This window comes from Aedes aegypti, chromosome 1 (assembly GCF_002204515.2).
Source record: "Aedes aegypti strain LVP_AGWG chromosome 1, AaegL5.0 Primary Assembly, whole genome shotgun sequence".
Lineage (NCBI taxonomy): Eukaryota > Metazoa > Arthropoda > Insecta > Diptera > Culicidae > Aedes > Aedes aegypti.
The window spans coordinates 101,778,659-101,796,121 of NC_035107.1; the positions used below are offsets into that span (position 1 = coordinate 101,778,659).

The 17,463-nt window shown below is 38.0% G+C and overlaps 1 protein-coding gene across 1 annotated transcript; it reads left to right on the forward strand.

The window, feature by feature from the left end:
- The first annotated feature begins 1,279 nt into the window (after positions 1 to 1,279).
- On the forward strand, positions 1,280 to 2,753 carry LOC110674278 (paired box protein Pax-6-like). The gene is made up of 2 exons (XM_021838551.1): positions 1,280 to 1,321; positions 2,127 to 2,753. Exons 1-2 carry the CDS (start codon positions 1,280 to 1,282, stop codon positions 2,751 to 2,753), a joined length of 669 nt encoding a protein of 222 aa, XP_021694243.1.
- The last annotated feature ends 14,710 nt before the right edge of the window (positions 2,754 to 17,463 follow it).

The window sequence follows — 17,463 nt, forward strand, 5'->3', positions numbered from 1 at the left end:
AATTCACATGATTTTGACTACATAAACTAGGTTTTTCAAAATGCTTTGTGACAAAAACTACTTCATTTCATCAGATATATCTTATTTTGCTGACAAAAGAATAATTTGTGAAAATTGTTTGAATATTCTGTAGGAATTTGTATACGTGCACGGTGAATGGAGGCCGCACGGTGACTGGTGACTTAACGGTAAATACGTAATTTTTAAAACTTCAACTTTTGAGGATTGTCTGACCATGTGCCACTGTGCGTCGCTTACCTTGAGAGCTGCAGTACTGACGACGACTTCCACTAAAGCTACTCAACTGTGACCTGTCAATGCGGCTAGCTGTCGGCAGTAAATCTGTTATATTTACGTTCCTCTTGTCATGGTGGTCTAACAACCAAGCTTAGCTCTTCGTGATGTTCTCATCACCGTAAAATCGACCCATTCGAAATAACTGTACAGAGGGCCGTATCATACGAAGTTCATAATTGCGCTACGTGTGTTTGTCATGTTTGAAATGCCCCCAAAAATATCTCATTTACCACTTTATCATTTTTCAATCAACTTAATTGCGTTCCTTCCAACTGTTTTCTCTGCCATTTTCTCCTACCGCTGCCCTTTTGCTGGACAATCGCCTTCGACGCACACGTCACCGGAATTGCTCGATCTCTTCACGAACGAAAGAGATGATGATCGCCACGGTGTAGATAGGGACATCTCTGCTAGAGGCCACCACCGCAGGCAATGGGGTTGGAACGGGATGGAGTCTGTGACTGCAACACGATCGCCAAAAGTGCCTAACTGTAAATTTGAGTAATTCTGCGTTCCACCCGGGCGTCCCATCGCCCTCGAATTCGTCGTCGTTGTGTGTCGCCAGCCTACTGCCCATTGCCTAAATGAATAGAAAATGACCATAAAATACCAGAGGCGCACAAGCTCACTCAGATTAGCTTTTTTCAGATGTGGCTATCAGTGATTCTCAACTTTTTAGCTACTTTTATTAGTATCAGAAAAAAACTTATGTACACACAGTGTACAATGCGCACTGAAAACTTATTGTTTTGTGCTTAGGCTTTACCAAAAGAAAATTGAGAACCACTGCCACTCGTCGAAAAAAAAAAATCCGCAAATCAAAAATTAACGTGATGATTTATACCTTTCTCATTTCTGTTTTGCTTCTCCACTACGGACGGCTGCCGCTTCACCCACGGGACACGGGTTCATCATGGTGTAGCTGCTTCGTATCCATACAACCCTTCATCTCTTCGCCCATCAGTGACAGACGGACGGAAAGATGACCATTGGTTTGTCGGAGGTGAAGGTGGAACCCCTCAGAGTAGGTGGATTTGAGTTGCCATCGGACGCGAACGCACCCTCGCACAAAGTCCATAAAGCTGCGAAAGTTGATTTTATTTTTCAATTTGAGTTTTTTCAAGATATTTTCTTTCATGTTCAATTTCTCCCGTTTTGTTCGTTGGCGCTTTGTTGATTGTTTTCGTCGGTCATTTTGCGATTTATGGTGTCCTCATTAGTTGAATGCTGGAATTATATTTTTTCTTTCGTTGATTGCTTTTCGACTTCTGTTTTCTGCCAAACAACAATAATTTAATGTCGTATTGTGTTAATTGTTTTGACATGCGTATCTTTTGTTATTGTTTTGTGATTTAATGGACATAAAGCCTGTCCACGATAAATTTCGGACACGGATGGCGGGTGTACCACAGAAAGTTCGAGAATTTTACAGAAAGAAGGATTAACATCCTTGTCAACTGTTTATTTTGTAGATATAACTCTTTTATTCTGAAATAAACAATTGTTTTTGTTGAATTATGAGTAACTTTTTTTTGCTGCCATTATTTGGGTGTCTGAAATTTAACGTGGACAGGCTTTAATGAAAAGGATGGATTTTGGGATAGTCATCCAAGACGAGGTAATTTCTGGTTAGATATGTTTGAATAATACGTCTTTTCCTTCGTAGGGTCATTATCTCTCTTTTCAGCTCGATTATACTGTTTGCCAGTTTGCCATAACATTGTTGAAATTTGTCATTTTTTTTCTTGGGATCGAAGATTATAGGATTTTGACTCATTCTCAACCTTTTCTTATTCTTCTGTCTGATTAATGCTGCTTCGGTTGATTAGGTTTGGTTTTCTAACAGGCGTGCCAAGTGGCGCCGGGAGGAGAAACTACGCTCCCAGAAGCGTTTGATCAATCAAGTGGGCTCTAATGGGTCCCAGTCGGGAATGGCCTCAACAATCTGCTCGCCATCGGCAACGAAGATCTACAACTCGGAGTACGATAACCCGTATGCGGCCGCCGCCGCTGCAGCGCAGCCTACTTCGGATTGCTACAGCTCAATATCGAATTCCGTTGGTCTGATGTCAGGTCAACCGCCACGTGACAACTACCAATACCTTCTATCCGATTCCCTGCACTCCCTGAGCATGCCTTATTCCTTTCACCACCGTTTGCCGTGCAGTTCGCCGTCCAGCGTTCAACCGATGGATCTGAACACTCATTCGGCCGCTTCGGCGGCTGCTGCAGCTGCTGCGGCGTCTGCCTACAGCCAATCGATAAGCATGACGGACCTTTCGCAGATGACTCCGTCGAGTGCGGCGGCGGCGGCTGCAGCAGGACTTCCGCCGCCGCCGCGACATCTACCCATTATTACCAGCTCAATCACCCCGAATCCGGGCTCGGCAAGTCAGGAGATTGAATCCGCCGGTCCCGGAGCGGGTGGAGGCCACTACATTACGCGGCTTGAATAGTCACTAAGTCAGCCGCTGCCGTTGACTCATCATCACCATCACCACCAACAACAGCAGCAGCAGGCACCCCCTCCTCCTCCACCTTCCCAATCCAGCATCCTCCAGTCTCAGCCACCGTCCGATCATCATCCCCTGGCGCCGATAGAGCTTACCAGTACGGCACAACAGCAGCAACAGCCGCCGCCGCCGAGTGAAATGGAGGGGTGATGAGACTGATGAGATTGAGACCACGAGAATTGAGTACTAATGGCGGGCGGCTGTCTGGAATGGATGGGTAGATGCAGTGCACGGAGTGACTCAATGGGGAGATTCTATGGACAGTTCTATAGATTAGAAATTTGGTGTTGCGAAAGGTAGACGAACGGCAATGGTGTTGTTTCATAAATCTTCAATGCCTAATGAATAGGAGTTAATTTTGAAATACTTCTACGACATTGGATTCAAAATGTCAGTTCATCGTTCCAAGTCCGATCTTAGACTTCAGAGTAGTGTTTAGTCCGTTGATCTGTGTTTAGTGTTTAGTCTGTTGCCTGCTCCTGTGGAAGTGAGCGCTTGGACGGTTGGCGAGTCGGTCGGCCAAAATCAAACGATTTTGATTTAGCTCAAAACTCCAGGAGTGGACCCAAATATTTGACGAACTGATCGTAAGTACTGTATGTAGGGATGTTGCACGAACACCGACGTCAACATTTTAAATCGGAGCTTCGGAGTTGCATGAACCTCCGATGCAGATGAGAGGCAAGTCTTGAGTTGTTTCTACATATACAGTCAGTGACATAATTTAGTAACCAAATGCTGTTTTTCCATACAAAATTCCCAAGTTTGGGGTGCTGTATCTCAGCTTACACGCTCAAAAAAGCGTTCTGGAGAACGTGAACTGTCAAAAATACACCGTGAACTACCATCAACGTTCTCGTATACATGATCTAGTTCACGGTGCGGATTCAGGTTCACGAGACGGATTTTTTCTGTGTATGGTAGTCTGAATTGGCTGAAATTTGGATGACGAACTACAAATAACTTGAAATTTTTACTGTAAAGCGAAGTATGCACTTCAACAGAAAAGTAATCGTCTATCTCGATGCGTGGAAAATTTCATGCAAGAAATGGTCAAGAAAAGCATTTTTCTTTGATCGCAGTATGCAGTTGAAAAGAAATGTCATTTCAAATGGAGCTCACTGTACAAAATTACTTGAGCATTTCTTTCTGCAGAAATTTTTACTTTTCTTGGGCGGAGCAGCATTCTTAGCTTAAGGGAATGATTACATTGCAGTCATTTTACATAGAGTTTCAGAGGGTTGTTCAAAGCAAAAGTAAGTAACCGAGAGACTTTTTTATTTAATTCGAAAACGGTAAGTCGTGGAAAGTTGGTGTGTTCTGCAAATTTGTGTGACTTCTGAAATTGAACAACTTTGTGGAACAGACCAACAACTCACAACTTACCGTTTTAGAATTAAATTACAAAGTCGGTTACTTACTTTTGTCTTTGAACAACCCTCTGAAACTCTATGTAAAATGACTGCAATGTAATAATTCCCTTACAGGCAAAACTTCAAGTTATTTGTAGTTCGTCATCCAACCTATTCGGACTACCAGAAGCTGAGATACAGCACCCCAAACTTGGGCATTTTGTATGGAAAAATAGCATTTGGTTACTAACTTATGTCACTGACTGTATAACTGGCGTTTTCCACAATATTTAACCTATTCCTTTAGCAAATTCACCAGCATTTCTAACTGCGATTCCATCAAAAGTTCAACAAGAAATTCCTCTAGAGATTGTACCAGGAGTTCCAACAAGGATTTTTACCAGGATTTTACCAGAAATTCCTCCAAATAATGATGCATGAATTTCTTTGGAAATTCTACCAAACTTCTTCAGGAATTACCATCTGTAATTCCTTATTTGTTTTCACCAGGCTTTCGTCCAAAAACTTAATCAAGATTTTGTACAATTCACCTGAAAATTTCCATCAGAATTTATTGTAGTTGAAAATTTCCATCAGAATTTTTTGTAAGGATTCCACCAGGAACTCAATCGGAATTTTCTCCATGGATTTCATCAGGAGTTTCTACTGGGATTCTATCAGTAGTTCCTCTAGGTTTAATGAGTTATTTTTCGGATTTCAACACGAGTTCACCCAGGTATTCCATTAGAAAAACTTCTGAAGATTTCATCAGGAGTTGCTTCAGGGTTTCCATCGGGATTTCCTCTAGGGATTCAATAAAAGTTCCTCAAATGATTCTATCAGGAGTTCCTTCAAGAATATCTTTAGGAATTCCTCGAAGGATTCTATCAGGGGTTCATATAGGGATACTATCAGGAGTACCTTAAGGGCTTCCAACAGAGTTCTTCTGGGAATTTCATCATAAGTTCCTCCAAAGATTCCATCAAGAGTTCCTTTCAGAGCTTCCAACTAAAATTCCTATAGGGATTACATTAGGAGCTTCTCTAGAGATTCCACCAGAAGTTCTTTCAGGGTTTCCACCGGAAATTCCAGCAGAGATTATATCTGAAGATTCCATCAAGAGTTCCTTTCAGAGCTTCCAACTAAAATTCCTATAGGGACTACATTAGGAGCTTCTCTAGAGATTCCACCAGAAGTTCTTTCAGGGTTTCCACCGGAAATTCCAGCAGAGATTATATCTGAAGTTCCTCAAGGGAATGCATCATGATTTCTTTTATGGATTTCATAAGGAGTTCCTCCAGAGATTCCATCAGCAATCCCTCCAGGCATCTTATAAAGGATTCCTCCAGAAATTTCAATGAGAGTTCCTGTAGGGATTTCATCAGGAGTTCCTCTAGAGATTACATCAGAAGTTCCTTAAGAGATTCCACCTGGAATTCTTCCAGCGATTACATCAGAAGTTCTTCTAGGTATTACAGCAGGAGCTCCTCCGGGAATAACATCAGAAGTTCTTTTAGAGATATCATTAGCAGTTCTTTTAGGGTCAGTGTTCCCTTAGTGGACAGTCCCCTATAGTCGCACTAGTGGCTTTTTACGGCCGTTTTGCTATGAATCTTTTCAAAATATTTTTTGACATGAAGGCCAGGAGCTATTTATCTAAGTACCATTGATACACAGCTTGATTTTGTTCAAAAAATGATCGAAATAATTAGTTTTGCTTAAAATTTGAGCTCCCTTGCGCCTATAGTTAACTTATTGTTCCTATAGTAGCACTACTGAGAGAAACTATTTTTTATTATACGAAATAATTAATGAATTAAGTACTTTTTTTACATCAAACGAAAGCTTTTGATCCACACTTTCAAGGAAAAATATAAAAGCTTTGTATAAAATACGGTTTTGATTAGTATTTTGCCAACGCCGTGATGCTAGTGCTACTATAGGAACAGAAATTAGAAATAGTGCTACTATAGGCACATGTATTCCTATAATGGCACAAGCGATAATAAATGCAAACATATGAGTTTTCGCAGTTTTCATATTTTTCCCACAAAACCAAGATAAAATGCTTTCAGATGATGTAAAAATAATGACGCTAGCGTTATTTTTCGATTTTATACGAATATTTGTTCTTAGCTATGCGGCTATTGGTACATCGACCCTAGATATTTATTATATATTTTTTGACACCTAGAATACTTCCAGGGATTCAATCAAAAGTCTCTCTAGGAATTCAATCAAGTAATTCTATGAGTCTTTCCACAGGAGTTCTTCTAGGGATTCCATAAGGAGTTCCTCAAGGTATTCCATCAGGAGTTCCTTCTTCTTCATCTTGGCATTACGTCCTCACCGGGACAGAGCCTGCTTCTCAGCGTAGTGTTCTTATGAGCACTTCCACATTTATTAGCTGAGAACTTTCTTTGCCAAAGTTTCCATTTTCGTATTCGTATATCGTGTGGCAGGTACGATGATACTCTATGCCCAGGAATGTTAAGGAAATTTCCAATACGAAAAGATCCTGGATCGACCGGGAATCGAAACCAGACGTAGCCGCGGACTCTAACCACTCGGCTAAGGAAGGCCCCCAGGAGTTCCTATAGGAATTCAATTAGGAATTTCTATAGTGGTTCCACCTGAAATTATTCCAGAGGATTCCATTAGGAGGTCCTACAAAGATTCCACCTGGCATTCCTCCAGAGATTACATCAGAAGTTCCTCAAGAGGTTAAATCAGGAATTTCTCGAGGGATTCCATCAGAATTTTTCAAGGGGTATCACAAGGAGTTCCTTTAGGGATTGTATCAGGAGTTCCATCAGCAATTCCTCCTGGGATATCATCAGAAGTTGCTATAGGAATTACATCAGAAGTTCCTCTATGGATTCCATCAGGAGTTCTTCCAGGGGTTTTATCAGGAGTACCTCAAGGGATTCCATCAAAAGTTTCTTCAGAGATTCCACCTGGAATTCTTGCAGTGATTCCATCAGGAGTTCCTACATTGTGAGTTCCTCTAGGGATTCCATCAGGAGTTCCTCCAGAGAATCCACCCGGAATTTCTACAGGGGTTCTTTCAGAAGTTGCTCTAGGGATTCCATCAGGACTTCCTTCGGAGATTACACCTAGAATTCCTCTAGAGATTATCAGGTTTTCCTCAAGGAATTCCATCAGGGTTTGTTATTGGGATTTTATAGGGAGTTCCGCCAGGCGTATTTCCTATAGGGTTTCCGTCGAGAATTCCTACAGAGGTTCCATTAAGAGTCTTTCCAGGGATTACATCAATAGTTCTTCTAGTGATTACAGTAGGAGTTCTTCTTTGGATTCCGACAGGAGTTCCTACAGGGATCTCATAAGAAGTTCCTCCAGAGATTACCTCCTCCAGGAAATACTACAGGAAACTTTAATGAGTTTCCGTAAGGATTCCATCAGGAATTCCTTCAGAGTTAGCATCAGAAGTTATTCCAAGAATTCCATCAGAAGTTTCTCGAGGGATTCCATCAGAAGTTCTTCTATGGATTTTATTAAGTGTTTCTGCGGGGATTCCATCAGAAGTTTTTTTTTCATTAGGAATGCTTCTAAGATTCTATTATGAAATGATCCAGTATACCATCTTGAACACCTTCCGGGATTCCATCACAATTTATTCTCTAGGGAACTCTTCAAGAAGTTCCTCCAGGAATTCTTAAAGAGAGTCCTCCCGGAGTTCTTTAAGAGATTCCTCTCAGGGGATACCTCCGAGAACTCCTCCAAAGATTTCATAAGAAAAAATCAATTCCGGAAATTTTTAAGGATTCGTCGCGGAATTAATCAAGGGGTTCCTACCGATTTTTTTTTAGGAAATTAATCTCCGATTTCCTCCAGGATTTTTGAAGGAATTTGTCGCGGAATATCTTCAGGGATTTGTGGGGGTTATCGGGAAATCCTCCAGGGGTTTTACTAGAAATTTCTTATTACCATATCCTCCAGTGACTCTATCAAGAGTTCCTCGAAGGATTCAAAAATGGAATTCATTTGGAGATTTCTTCAATAATCTCTTCAATAATTCCACTAGGAATTCCTTCAAAAATTGCGCTAGGATTTTCTCTGAGGATTCCAACAAAAAACCCTTTGCATAAATCCTCCAAGAACTACACCAGAGGTTGCTCCATGGATTTCATCTGGAACTCACTCAGGTAACTCTTCAGGATTTGCATTAAGATAAGCTTCAAGGATTTCAGCTGACATTCCACTAGAGATTTTTTCAGAAAATCCATCAATATTTCCAGTGATTGTACCGGAAATTCAATAATGCATGCAGAGGTTTTTCCATAACATTCTGGAACAAATGAGGAATTTTTCAAGCGATTCGACCACAACCCCAGGAAAAAATCTGGTGCAATCTCTAGTAATTGCTCATATATCGTAGAAATATTTCCCGCCACAGCCACAGAATTCGAAAAGCAATCAATCACATATCTACTAGAATTACCGAGATCGTTTAAATCATGCAAAGATGAATATGAACTTTGGCAGTCGTTCAAACGGTTGCATCAATAGAAATCGGTTTGAGTCAATGTTAGGCAAATCGTCTGAGCGTCTGTGGGCTGCATAATATCGCGAAACCGGCTAGGCGTGAATGGCACTGTTGAACAACATTCTTCTCGAAAAGGTCCATCATCTGAAGCGGGGTATTCGTTATAACGTAATTATATGCATTAGCAGGCATTGTAGAATTAGTTCTCATTTGATTTTGAAGTACGGTCAAAGCAAGCAAAGAAAAACATCCCATCTGCATTAGTCCATGATCGGCAATGCTTCGCAAGTTGTAACAAGCTTGATAAATAACGTCAGCGAACGAGAGCCCCAAAGAGAGAGCGGAGATAAACCCCATTTTATATTACATGCGCAATAAATAATTCCCGAACTGTTCCAATTCCAATACTGTTCCCTATGTGTGCATCTTGTTTATCATGTACTGTTATCACCTCTATATACTTGTTTAATTAATTATGATCGTGGTTTACGGCCAACCAGCCGAATGAAAGTCTCGATCTAATCAGAGCTGTAGAAGAAAATGATGAACCGACTCTTATGATGTACTGCGGATCATGATTGTTACTAAGAGCGATAAGAGAGAGATACTCTTAATTGTTTCAAGATTCAATCCATACAAAGGAACTGACAGTTTTATGGACCATGTAAACAAGAATAGGTCTCTTCTTTCACTGAATCACTCCAGGCAACTGCTCTATCCACCAACACACCCGACGAGCCCTCGACTGACGGTTGTTTCATGAAATGTGATATTGTAATACGTTAATTAGCACACATTTTAATCAAAAAAATAAAAGAAAACATTGATTACCCGCGTAGCAGATGTGTAGGTTTTCCGGTCGGATTTAAGAAATCCGAACCACACACACAATATGTATTAGTAGCATTCAAAATGTATTTATGGTTTTTATGCGTAAGTTATATAGGCTAGATCCAGACGACAGTTAGCGAAATGGTTTTGAACAGAAGGTAAAACACGGAAATAGAGTAGAAGGATTGTTTTTTTTAGGAAGTGAAAGGAAATGAATCGAACGTGGTTTTCTAAGACAGCTGCATGCGCTGCGCCTAATAAGCAAGAATAGAGCAGAAACGATAAACCATCAATTAATCCAAACCAATGTGTATGTGTAAGAACTTGATCTTCGAGTTGAATCTTTAAAAGCAAGCAAAATGTGTTGAAAATATTTAATGAATTGTGAACGAACGGAAACGAATTTTGACAAATAAATATTTGCCCTCGCGAAAGCGCAAAACAAACGCCAGATTTGTTTGAAATGAAACCTCCACAAATTCCCCACACTAACGGAAATTGCGTCTTTCTGTTCAATTGCTTTGTTTGCACTTGCGCGAATGCGCACCTCTATTGACAGAGAGCGATTTAGCAGGCGGCGATGTACAACAATTTCACACATCTTGCAGTATGCCACACGCGTGCTCATTGCACAGTAGTTCGATCTGAAACCAAATGTTGGCTAAAACCTCAAACTCTCGTGTAATTGGTAAATATTGTTGTGTTTTTACTTTCTATTATTCATCTTTATTTTCAAATAGTTTTTGTTTTGGACTGATCATAGTTAATATGATTCACAATCTCTAAATTTATCACGATTTATTTATTTTAAGTATAATTTTTCAATTTGACGTAGATTCAAAAATAAACAATTCATATACATATGTTAAGTCTACAAATGTATTCTTAAAACCATTCTTTGATTTTATTGTTTTCAATAAATTTTAATTATATGCTTTGTACACTTTACTCAGTATTTTTAATTTGGCTACATACACCCTATGTTTGCAAAGCGACATTACGGTGTATGTACGCCCATAGTAAAACGACCTATGTGATTTGATAATCATTATTTTCGTGGAAAATCAGACCTATGGTTTACTGGAAGAGTTACATAAAATTTTAAACCCAATGAATCTGTTTCAAATTTTAGAATTGGACTACAAAAGTTAAAAGAAAGCCGAAAAACATTACTTGTAAAGAAAAGTACAATCAGATATTAGGATTTGATCACCTTTGAACCACTGTCCATGGGTTTGCGGCCATCATCCATCTGTCAACAGACAGGTGACCATACCTCTCTATTGCTGAAAACCACTTAAACCGCTCAAATTATTTACCGCGATGCGGCGCACATGGACAATAACCATTCATTTCAATTACTCTATTTTTTACCCCCTTTCGCCAAAACGATGACCGACACTGCCGCTGCCGTCTTGAGATGAAGTTCAAAAACTGCGGATCGAATCGGGCTCCGTAAGTAAACCGCTGAAAACAATCACCGCCTTTATGGTGTCATAAGATTATCGTTGTCATAATTCGAGCCCCTCGAGGTTTTTTTTTTGTTCATTGCTCTCCCCCTATCACTGTATAGTTGCATGCATGTGTTTGAACTTCGGTTTCTCTCTCTCGATTTTCGTGTTTTATTGCGTTCAGAGCAAATGAAAAATCCATTATTTTTTCGGTTATTTATGGCTTAATTGTACTGCTTTGACACGATAGTAAAACTCTGATTGTTCGGCTTTTATCCCTTAGTCCTCCTATTCGTTCATTTTTTTGATAAACGCATTGTTTGTTTTTAGAGTGCATGCCGCCGTTTTTTGTTTGATGTCCATGTCAACGCGAAATGGTTTATTGTTGAGTTTACGTTCGAGTTGAAGTCAATGCTTAAGTTTTATTTTCAAGAATTTGAAATATTGCGATCAAAAGTAGTATTGTTGTGTATCATTTTTATGAGCTAATGCGCAAATTTCATCGGTGTCAAAGACCACTATTTATATGGAACAGAATAAAAACTTTGTATTTTTTTTCATTCATTCATCAATCGTCATTGATATCGATATCAATCTCTCTGTTTTGCAAAACGGATAAAGCTATCAGTACACGATGACAAATATTGGGCTTGGTTCAAAATTTTGGGTAATATTTTTTTAATCTTGGTCGGATTCACCACTGCGACTAGTTTTTAAATCTATTGTGACCAAGGATGGAAAACATCGTCTCTAGCGACAAACAACACAGTATTTGAACGGTAAGATATCAAGAAAACGCTCTTGAATGATCATTTACCCCTCAATGTGTTGCAAATGTGCCATGGTATTCGATGTATCATGGCTTCATTTGCGCTATTGTGCGCCAAGCTATGCAAAGTTATGTTTTTGCTACACTGCGAATCAGACTATTAGATCATCATACTGGTATAAAGATCGTCTCTTTTACCATCACCAGCTCCCAAAAAGATTCAGAAACCATCAAAACTTTATTCATCATATTCAACTTCAAATTAATAAGTAAATATAGTTTAATAAATTTTCTGGATACGGTTTTATTGATTAGATTTAAAAAAATGTATATGTGCTTTTTGTTAACCAAATACCAAATGTAATTGTCAAATGTACTGGAAATATCGACTTTTTGTTTCAGCGACCATTTTCATTTAATTGCCTTCAAAAATCATATTTTGTCAGTCAGTAGCGCAACCAGGATTTGGCTCTAGGGGGGGTTTTGGACGGCAAAAAGGGAGTCAACGCAAAAAAAATGAATATGTTAACGTTTACGGAGGACGCAACAACATTTACAAATTTCAGTTTCTCTCGTTCGCTTTAGGCATGCTTTTACATCTCTAGAAAGTCTGTTGTACCTGGTATAATTTTCCAAAATATGCCTGTGGTGAATGAAAGAAGCTTCGTTTTCCACAAGATATTTTATTCGTTATAAAAATTAGCATAGATTTTACTTTTTAGATATGAATGGTTAAAAGAGTTCATATGAAGTTTCAACATACTGATAACGATTTAAATCTCCATCCATTGTGGTTTGCTTGAAAGTTCCAAAACTGTACCTTCACTTATAGTTTTATTTAGATGAACATTCATTTGAGTGACAGCGTTAAATCACTCTTTGCTTATTTTATTCCTTATAAACGTTTTCAAGTTTTTCAAAGATGAGAATGATCTTTGAAGCATTCCCAGCTAGTAGACAAACATATCGACATTGATTTTTCATTATAACTTACCTGCATTCAGCGATTTCTCTTCATCGAGAGCAAGGATTAAGAGAAATCGCTGAATGCAGGTAAGTTGTAATGAAAAATCAATGTCGATATGCATTATTTCAAAAAAGTGATTCACTTTTCATAGCATGTTTTCGTGCTGTATGATACTAAATCTGTACTAAATCTTACTGCATGGACAAGAAATTTTGCATTTTTTTAATTTTGCGAAGTTATAATCGAAAGAGAGGATTGATGAAGAGAAATCTCAAAGCCCTTTGGAAGTACATAACAGTATTGATTTGTGATTTTTAAGCTTACGAATCGCCTTTGGGCTTTTCTAAATCTAGGATTTTTTCGTAATAATTGAACACAAAAGAAATGCTTCTCCAACAATTCACTAGCTGTGAAGGTCGTAAAATTTACCTGAATGCTGCATCAACTATAAGATTGTTGAAGCTTCGGAATCAACTGTTGAGAATTCCAATACATCTATTAGTATGCTTGAAAAACATCTCGTCAAAAGTCTGCACTATATTCATCAGTAAAAGTAAGAAAATAAGGTTTTATGAAACACTATGGGGTCCATTAACCTTTTTATACCCAACCCCGCCTTTAGACGGGGTACACTTTGGAATTTTGTGTATTTTTTCTTAGCTCGAAAATCAATTTTTGGCTTATACCTTGGGCCATAACATGCACATTAGGAAATTTTTTTACAACTTTCGAAACATTTTAAAAGTGTTTGAAAAATTGTGAAATTTTATGACTCGCAAATACCTGGGTCTAACTTAACGTGTAATACAAAAATTTGTACATTTTATATTTTCTACAAACAACATATTACAGAAGAAGAGTCTGGTAAAAATGAAATAAACTCAAATCGATTTTTCCGTTAGTAACATGGGAAATGAAATATGTGCTTGTAAAAATAATAAATTTTATATTCTCAAAAATATTGCAAAAACTCAGACTTTTATTGTACATTTCTTTCACTATTGGACTGCCTCATAAGTGCAAAAGTGTGAATTAAAGTGCGGGATTGCATTCAATCCTGTTGGTGTCTTCAGAGCACTTATTCTTTGATTTACGAAAAAAAGTCCCCCGAAGACACCTACCCGATTTGATACAATTGCGCACTTTTATTAGCGTTTCCGCACTTGTAAAAACTTCTGCGATAGTCCAGTGGTTTAAAAAATGCGCAATATTATTGTCAAAAATTGGTACTCAGAAGAGGCTTCAACAAAAAAAAAAATGAGAAAGGATTTGGATGCTCAAACATAAAAATGAGAAAAATCAAAAACCAAAATTGATTAATTTGCGAATACAAATAAATCATTGTCCAAAACGGGTTTAGATCGATTTTAGATAGCGAAAAATGATACTTAGATCGAAAATGAAAATTGGGGTATTGAAGAGATAATAAGAAAGTCACAACTCAGAAAAATATAACCGTTAATACAACCTACTGTTGCAGTGCTTGTAAACCCCCCTTTGGTTGCGCCACTGTTGTCAGTTAATTAGCGTTTTTTATATTTTGAGTGAGAATTGCACTTTGTGGCCACTGTGCGTTGGTTTGTTTATGAAGTCAATACAGTCGACTCTCCACATCACATTGCAGAACTAAGGGCTTTAGAAATCATCGACAACGAGAGAGATTATGGAGAGTCAACTGTACAAACATTTGACAACACCGTATTTACTCATTAAGTCTCGATTACTTTTTCAAATCGACGTAAGTAACTCTCATACGGTTTTGAGAAAATTAATTGAGTAGAATCACAACCTGTCTTCTAAAACAGAATTCTGAATCACCTTTTCAACATTTTTTTTGCCGTGTACATCGTTTAAATTTTGCTTACAATCAGCTCGCGTTCAAGAACTAGGTAGTTTCTACTATTTCCCACAAAAAAACTATAACAAAATGATAAGCCGTTCCATTCAGTTACTTTCGACGTTTTTCTACCACTGTAAAATCGGCTCAAGTAGAGTTTTGTTTTGATTCGTGGTTAAGTCACTTTGTCTCTCCATACAACAGAGCGGCGAAAGTAGCGGTTAGGATGTGAAAGTTGAAAATCTTACCTTCGTCGTTTTGTAAATCCGGAAATTAAACGTTCTAAAAGTGAAAAATCGAGTTGCTTCAAAGCGAAACGTGTAGAATTTCGCCTGCGAAACACGTCACATGTTTACAAGCAAACTTGATATTTACATCAGTAAAAAGCCTGCCTTGTTAATTGTTATGCCGTGAAGTAGGCCATGATTAAGAGTAGATCTGACCTGGGATGGAGGCACCGATACTACACACGAAATATAAGACAACGATATTTTGCACTGCAAGATAACTCCAGTATGCCAACAACAATCAAGGCAGGCTTCGAGAAAATCGGTAGTTTCCTTTTGTTGTGCACCTTCGATCTTTCCTGACAAACATGAAAAAAGGGCCACAGTTTTCTATGCACTAAATATTCATTTTCATTGGAAAAAGTAGAACGATGCGTTTTTCAATGCTTTATGTTCAATCAGATTAAATGGTGCTCACGTGACATTACGACATTACGACATTACGTGACACGAAAATGTGTTTTAATCAGTTACGCGCTTTTTTCATGTTAGTCCAATGTTTGAGATCTGGGCTCACAGTGACAGTTCGTGACAGCGGAATCTCGGCTCACTATGACGTACAGAAATTTTGTATTGGTTTCTCCCTCCCAGGATCTGACATTAGACTTATTAAGAGCCATAACATAATTATTAAACAAATCGTGTTCAGGAGATATTCCTTAATTCTTTGTGGATTATCTTGTGACCTGTATGCAAACCTATTTTTTGTTACAAATTGTAACTGTTATTTCTAGAATTATTATATTGCTAGGACTCCGTTCGTAAAAAATATCATGTAAATCATTGGTGCCATTTTATAGTTATATTTATTATTGTATTGTAGATAATTCTCCGTTCTGCGGTAAAACTGGAAGGTACCGCAGCTGTCACATTACTGATGTTCACAAAGCATCATCGACCGACTGCGATAATACCTTGGACACCACGCGTTGTTATCGGCTGTTTTCCAATGCTTTGAACTCTACTAGCATACTTTGATTAGATTATTTCGATCAATAATACAATGATTCTCAAGCGGAAAATTTTCAAAAGAAAAAAAACATCTTCAAAATGTAGAAATTATCTCTTAAAAACATTGCGATTACTGTGAAATTACTTGACTGATTTGAATACGAGTGTTTCTTTGTGTGTATAACCCACATTGACCATTGGATGGTCATCATGGTGCTTCAGAAAATCCTTTTCACTCCACACTACGAATATGAGCTCATCCTGCAAAAAAAAATCACAATTAAACTGCACATAAGATTTTTGAAGTTTGTTGTAAAAGGACTATTTCGCTGTTTTGATTTTGTATGGGATTTTTACTTTACTGGCCTTGTTCATAACGTTGTTCACAATTTTCACGAAAGAGTGAACAAAAAGTGGAAGGTTTTTGTACAGAACCTTAGAAGAAAACAGCAAACAGTGCTGAGCTCTATCTGATAACGAGCTATTTATTTGATCTACTGAATGCTTCACAATTTAAATTTCAAAAGTGTCATCTATAGATTTTGTAATGTCAATTAGGACTAATCAAATTCGACTAAAAAATGATTTCGAGTTTGTGTCACAATTGGAAATGAAGAATCCCAAAATATATCTGAAGGATTTTCAATAAAAAACAGAGTTACCATTGGAAGAATTCATGGACTTGAGATAACATTTTTAGAAGTTTGCTAAGTATAGATGAATTGATGAAGCAATTCATGAATAATTTCAAGGTCGTTTTATTTTTTTTTAAACAAATTTTTGAAGATGGTTTTGAAAAGCTATTGGAGGAACTCAGCAATGATTATCTGAAGAAATCCGTGATCCCTGCGAAATCGTGAATTGATACTATGAAAAAATGGTGTGCACTACCTTGTGTAATTCTTGGAGAAAATATCAGAGTTCTTCCTAAAACAAACTCTATAGCGTTTTTTGCAGTTATACATGGATTCAACAGGAATTTCAAAAAGAAAATAATGACAATATTACTGGTTGCTAAAGCTGGATGAATATTTTCAACAATTTATAGTTGAATTTATTGTGACGTAATAAACTAATTTTCTGGGCAGAAATTAAGAGAGGCAATCTTATGCCCATGAGCACATATTTCGCTTAAACAAATTGGAAAATTACCACCATCAAATCCGTGTGACTACCGAAATTCGTACCTTTTGCATTAGGAGAAGTGGAAAGCATTTTGAGGCAAGAAGGCTTTGTATTTCATTTTAACATCACTCATTATGGCATTGAGGCCACGTTAAGCTCGTGGTACACGCACGAGTTTGTCGATTACAAGGTTCTTGATTCGATTCCAGTTTGCCACGAAATCTATTAGTTTCATAGGGCTCATTTATGAAATTCAACCCGTTTTCTTGTATTTAACATCCAAAAGAAGTTTTGAGCTTTGATAAACCTACAAGTTTTCTAGCACAATTTATACCACGGACAGTATTTTTGAAAAAAAAAATGGAACAAGTGGGAATTATCGAAGAAGCAATAGTACGCTACATTCACGTTTTTGAAAATGGTATGCGGGTGGCGGATTAGCTACCTACCATATTTTTAAATCGACCGTCAAAAAGGTGTCGATGAACAGTGATTAGAGTGTGACGTCTGTTTGTCTGTGCCAGATCGTTTATGGTTCATATAAATCTATCAGTTTTTTATCACTACAGCTCTGAA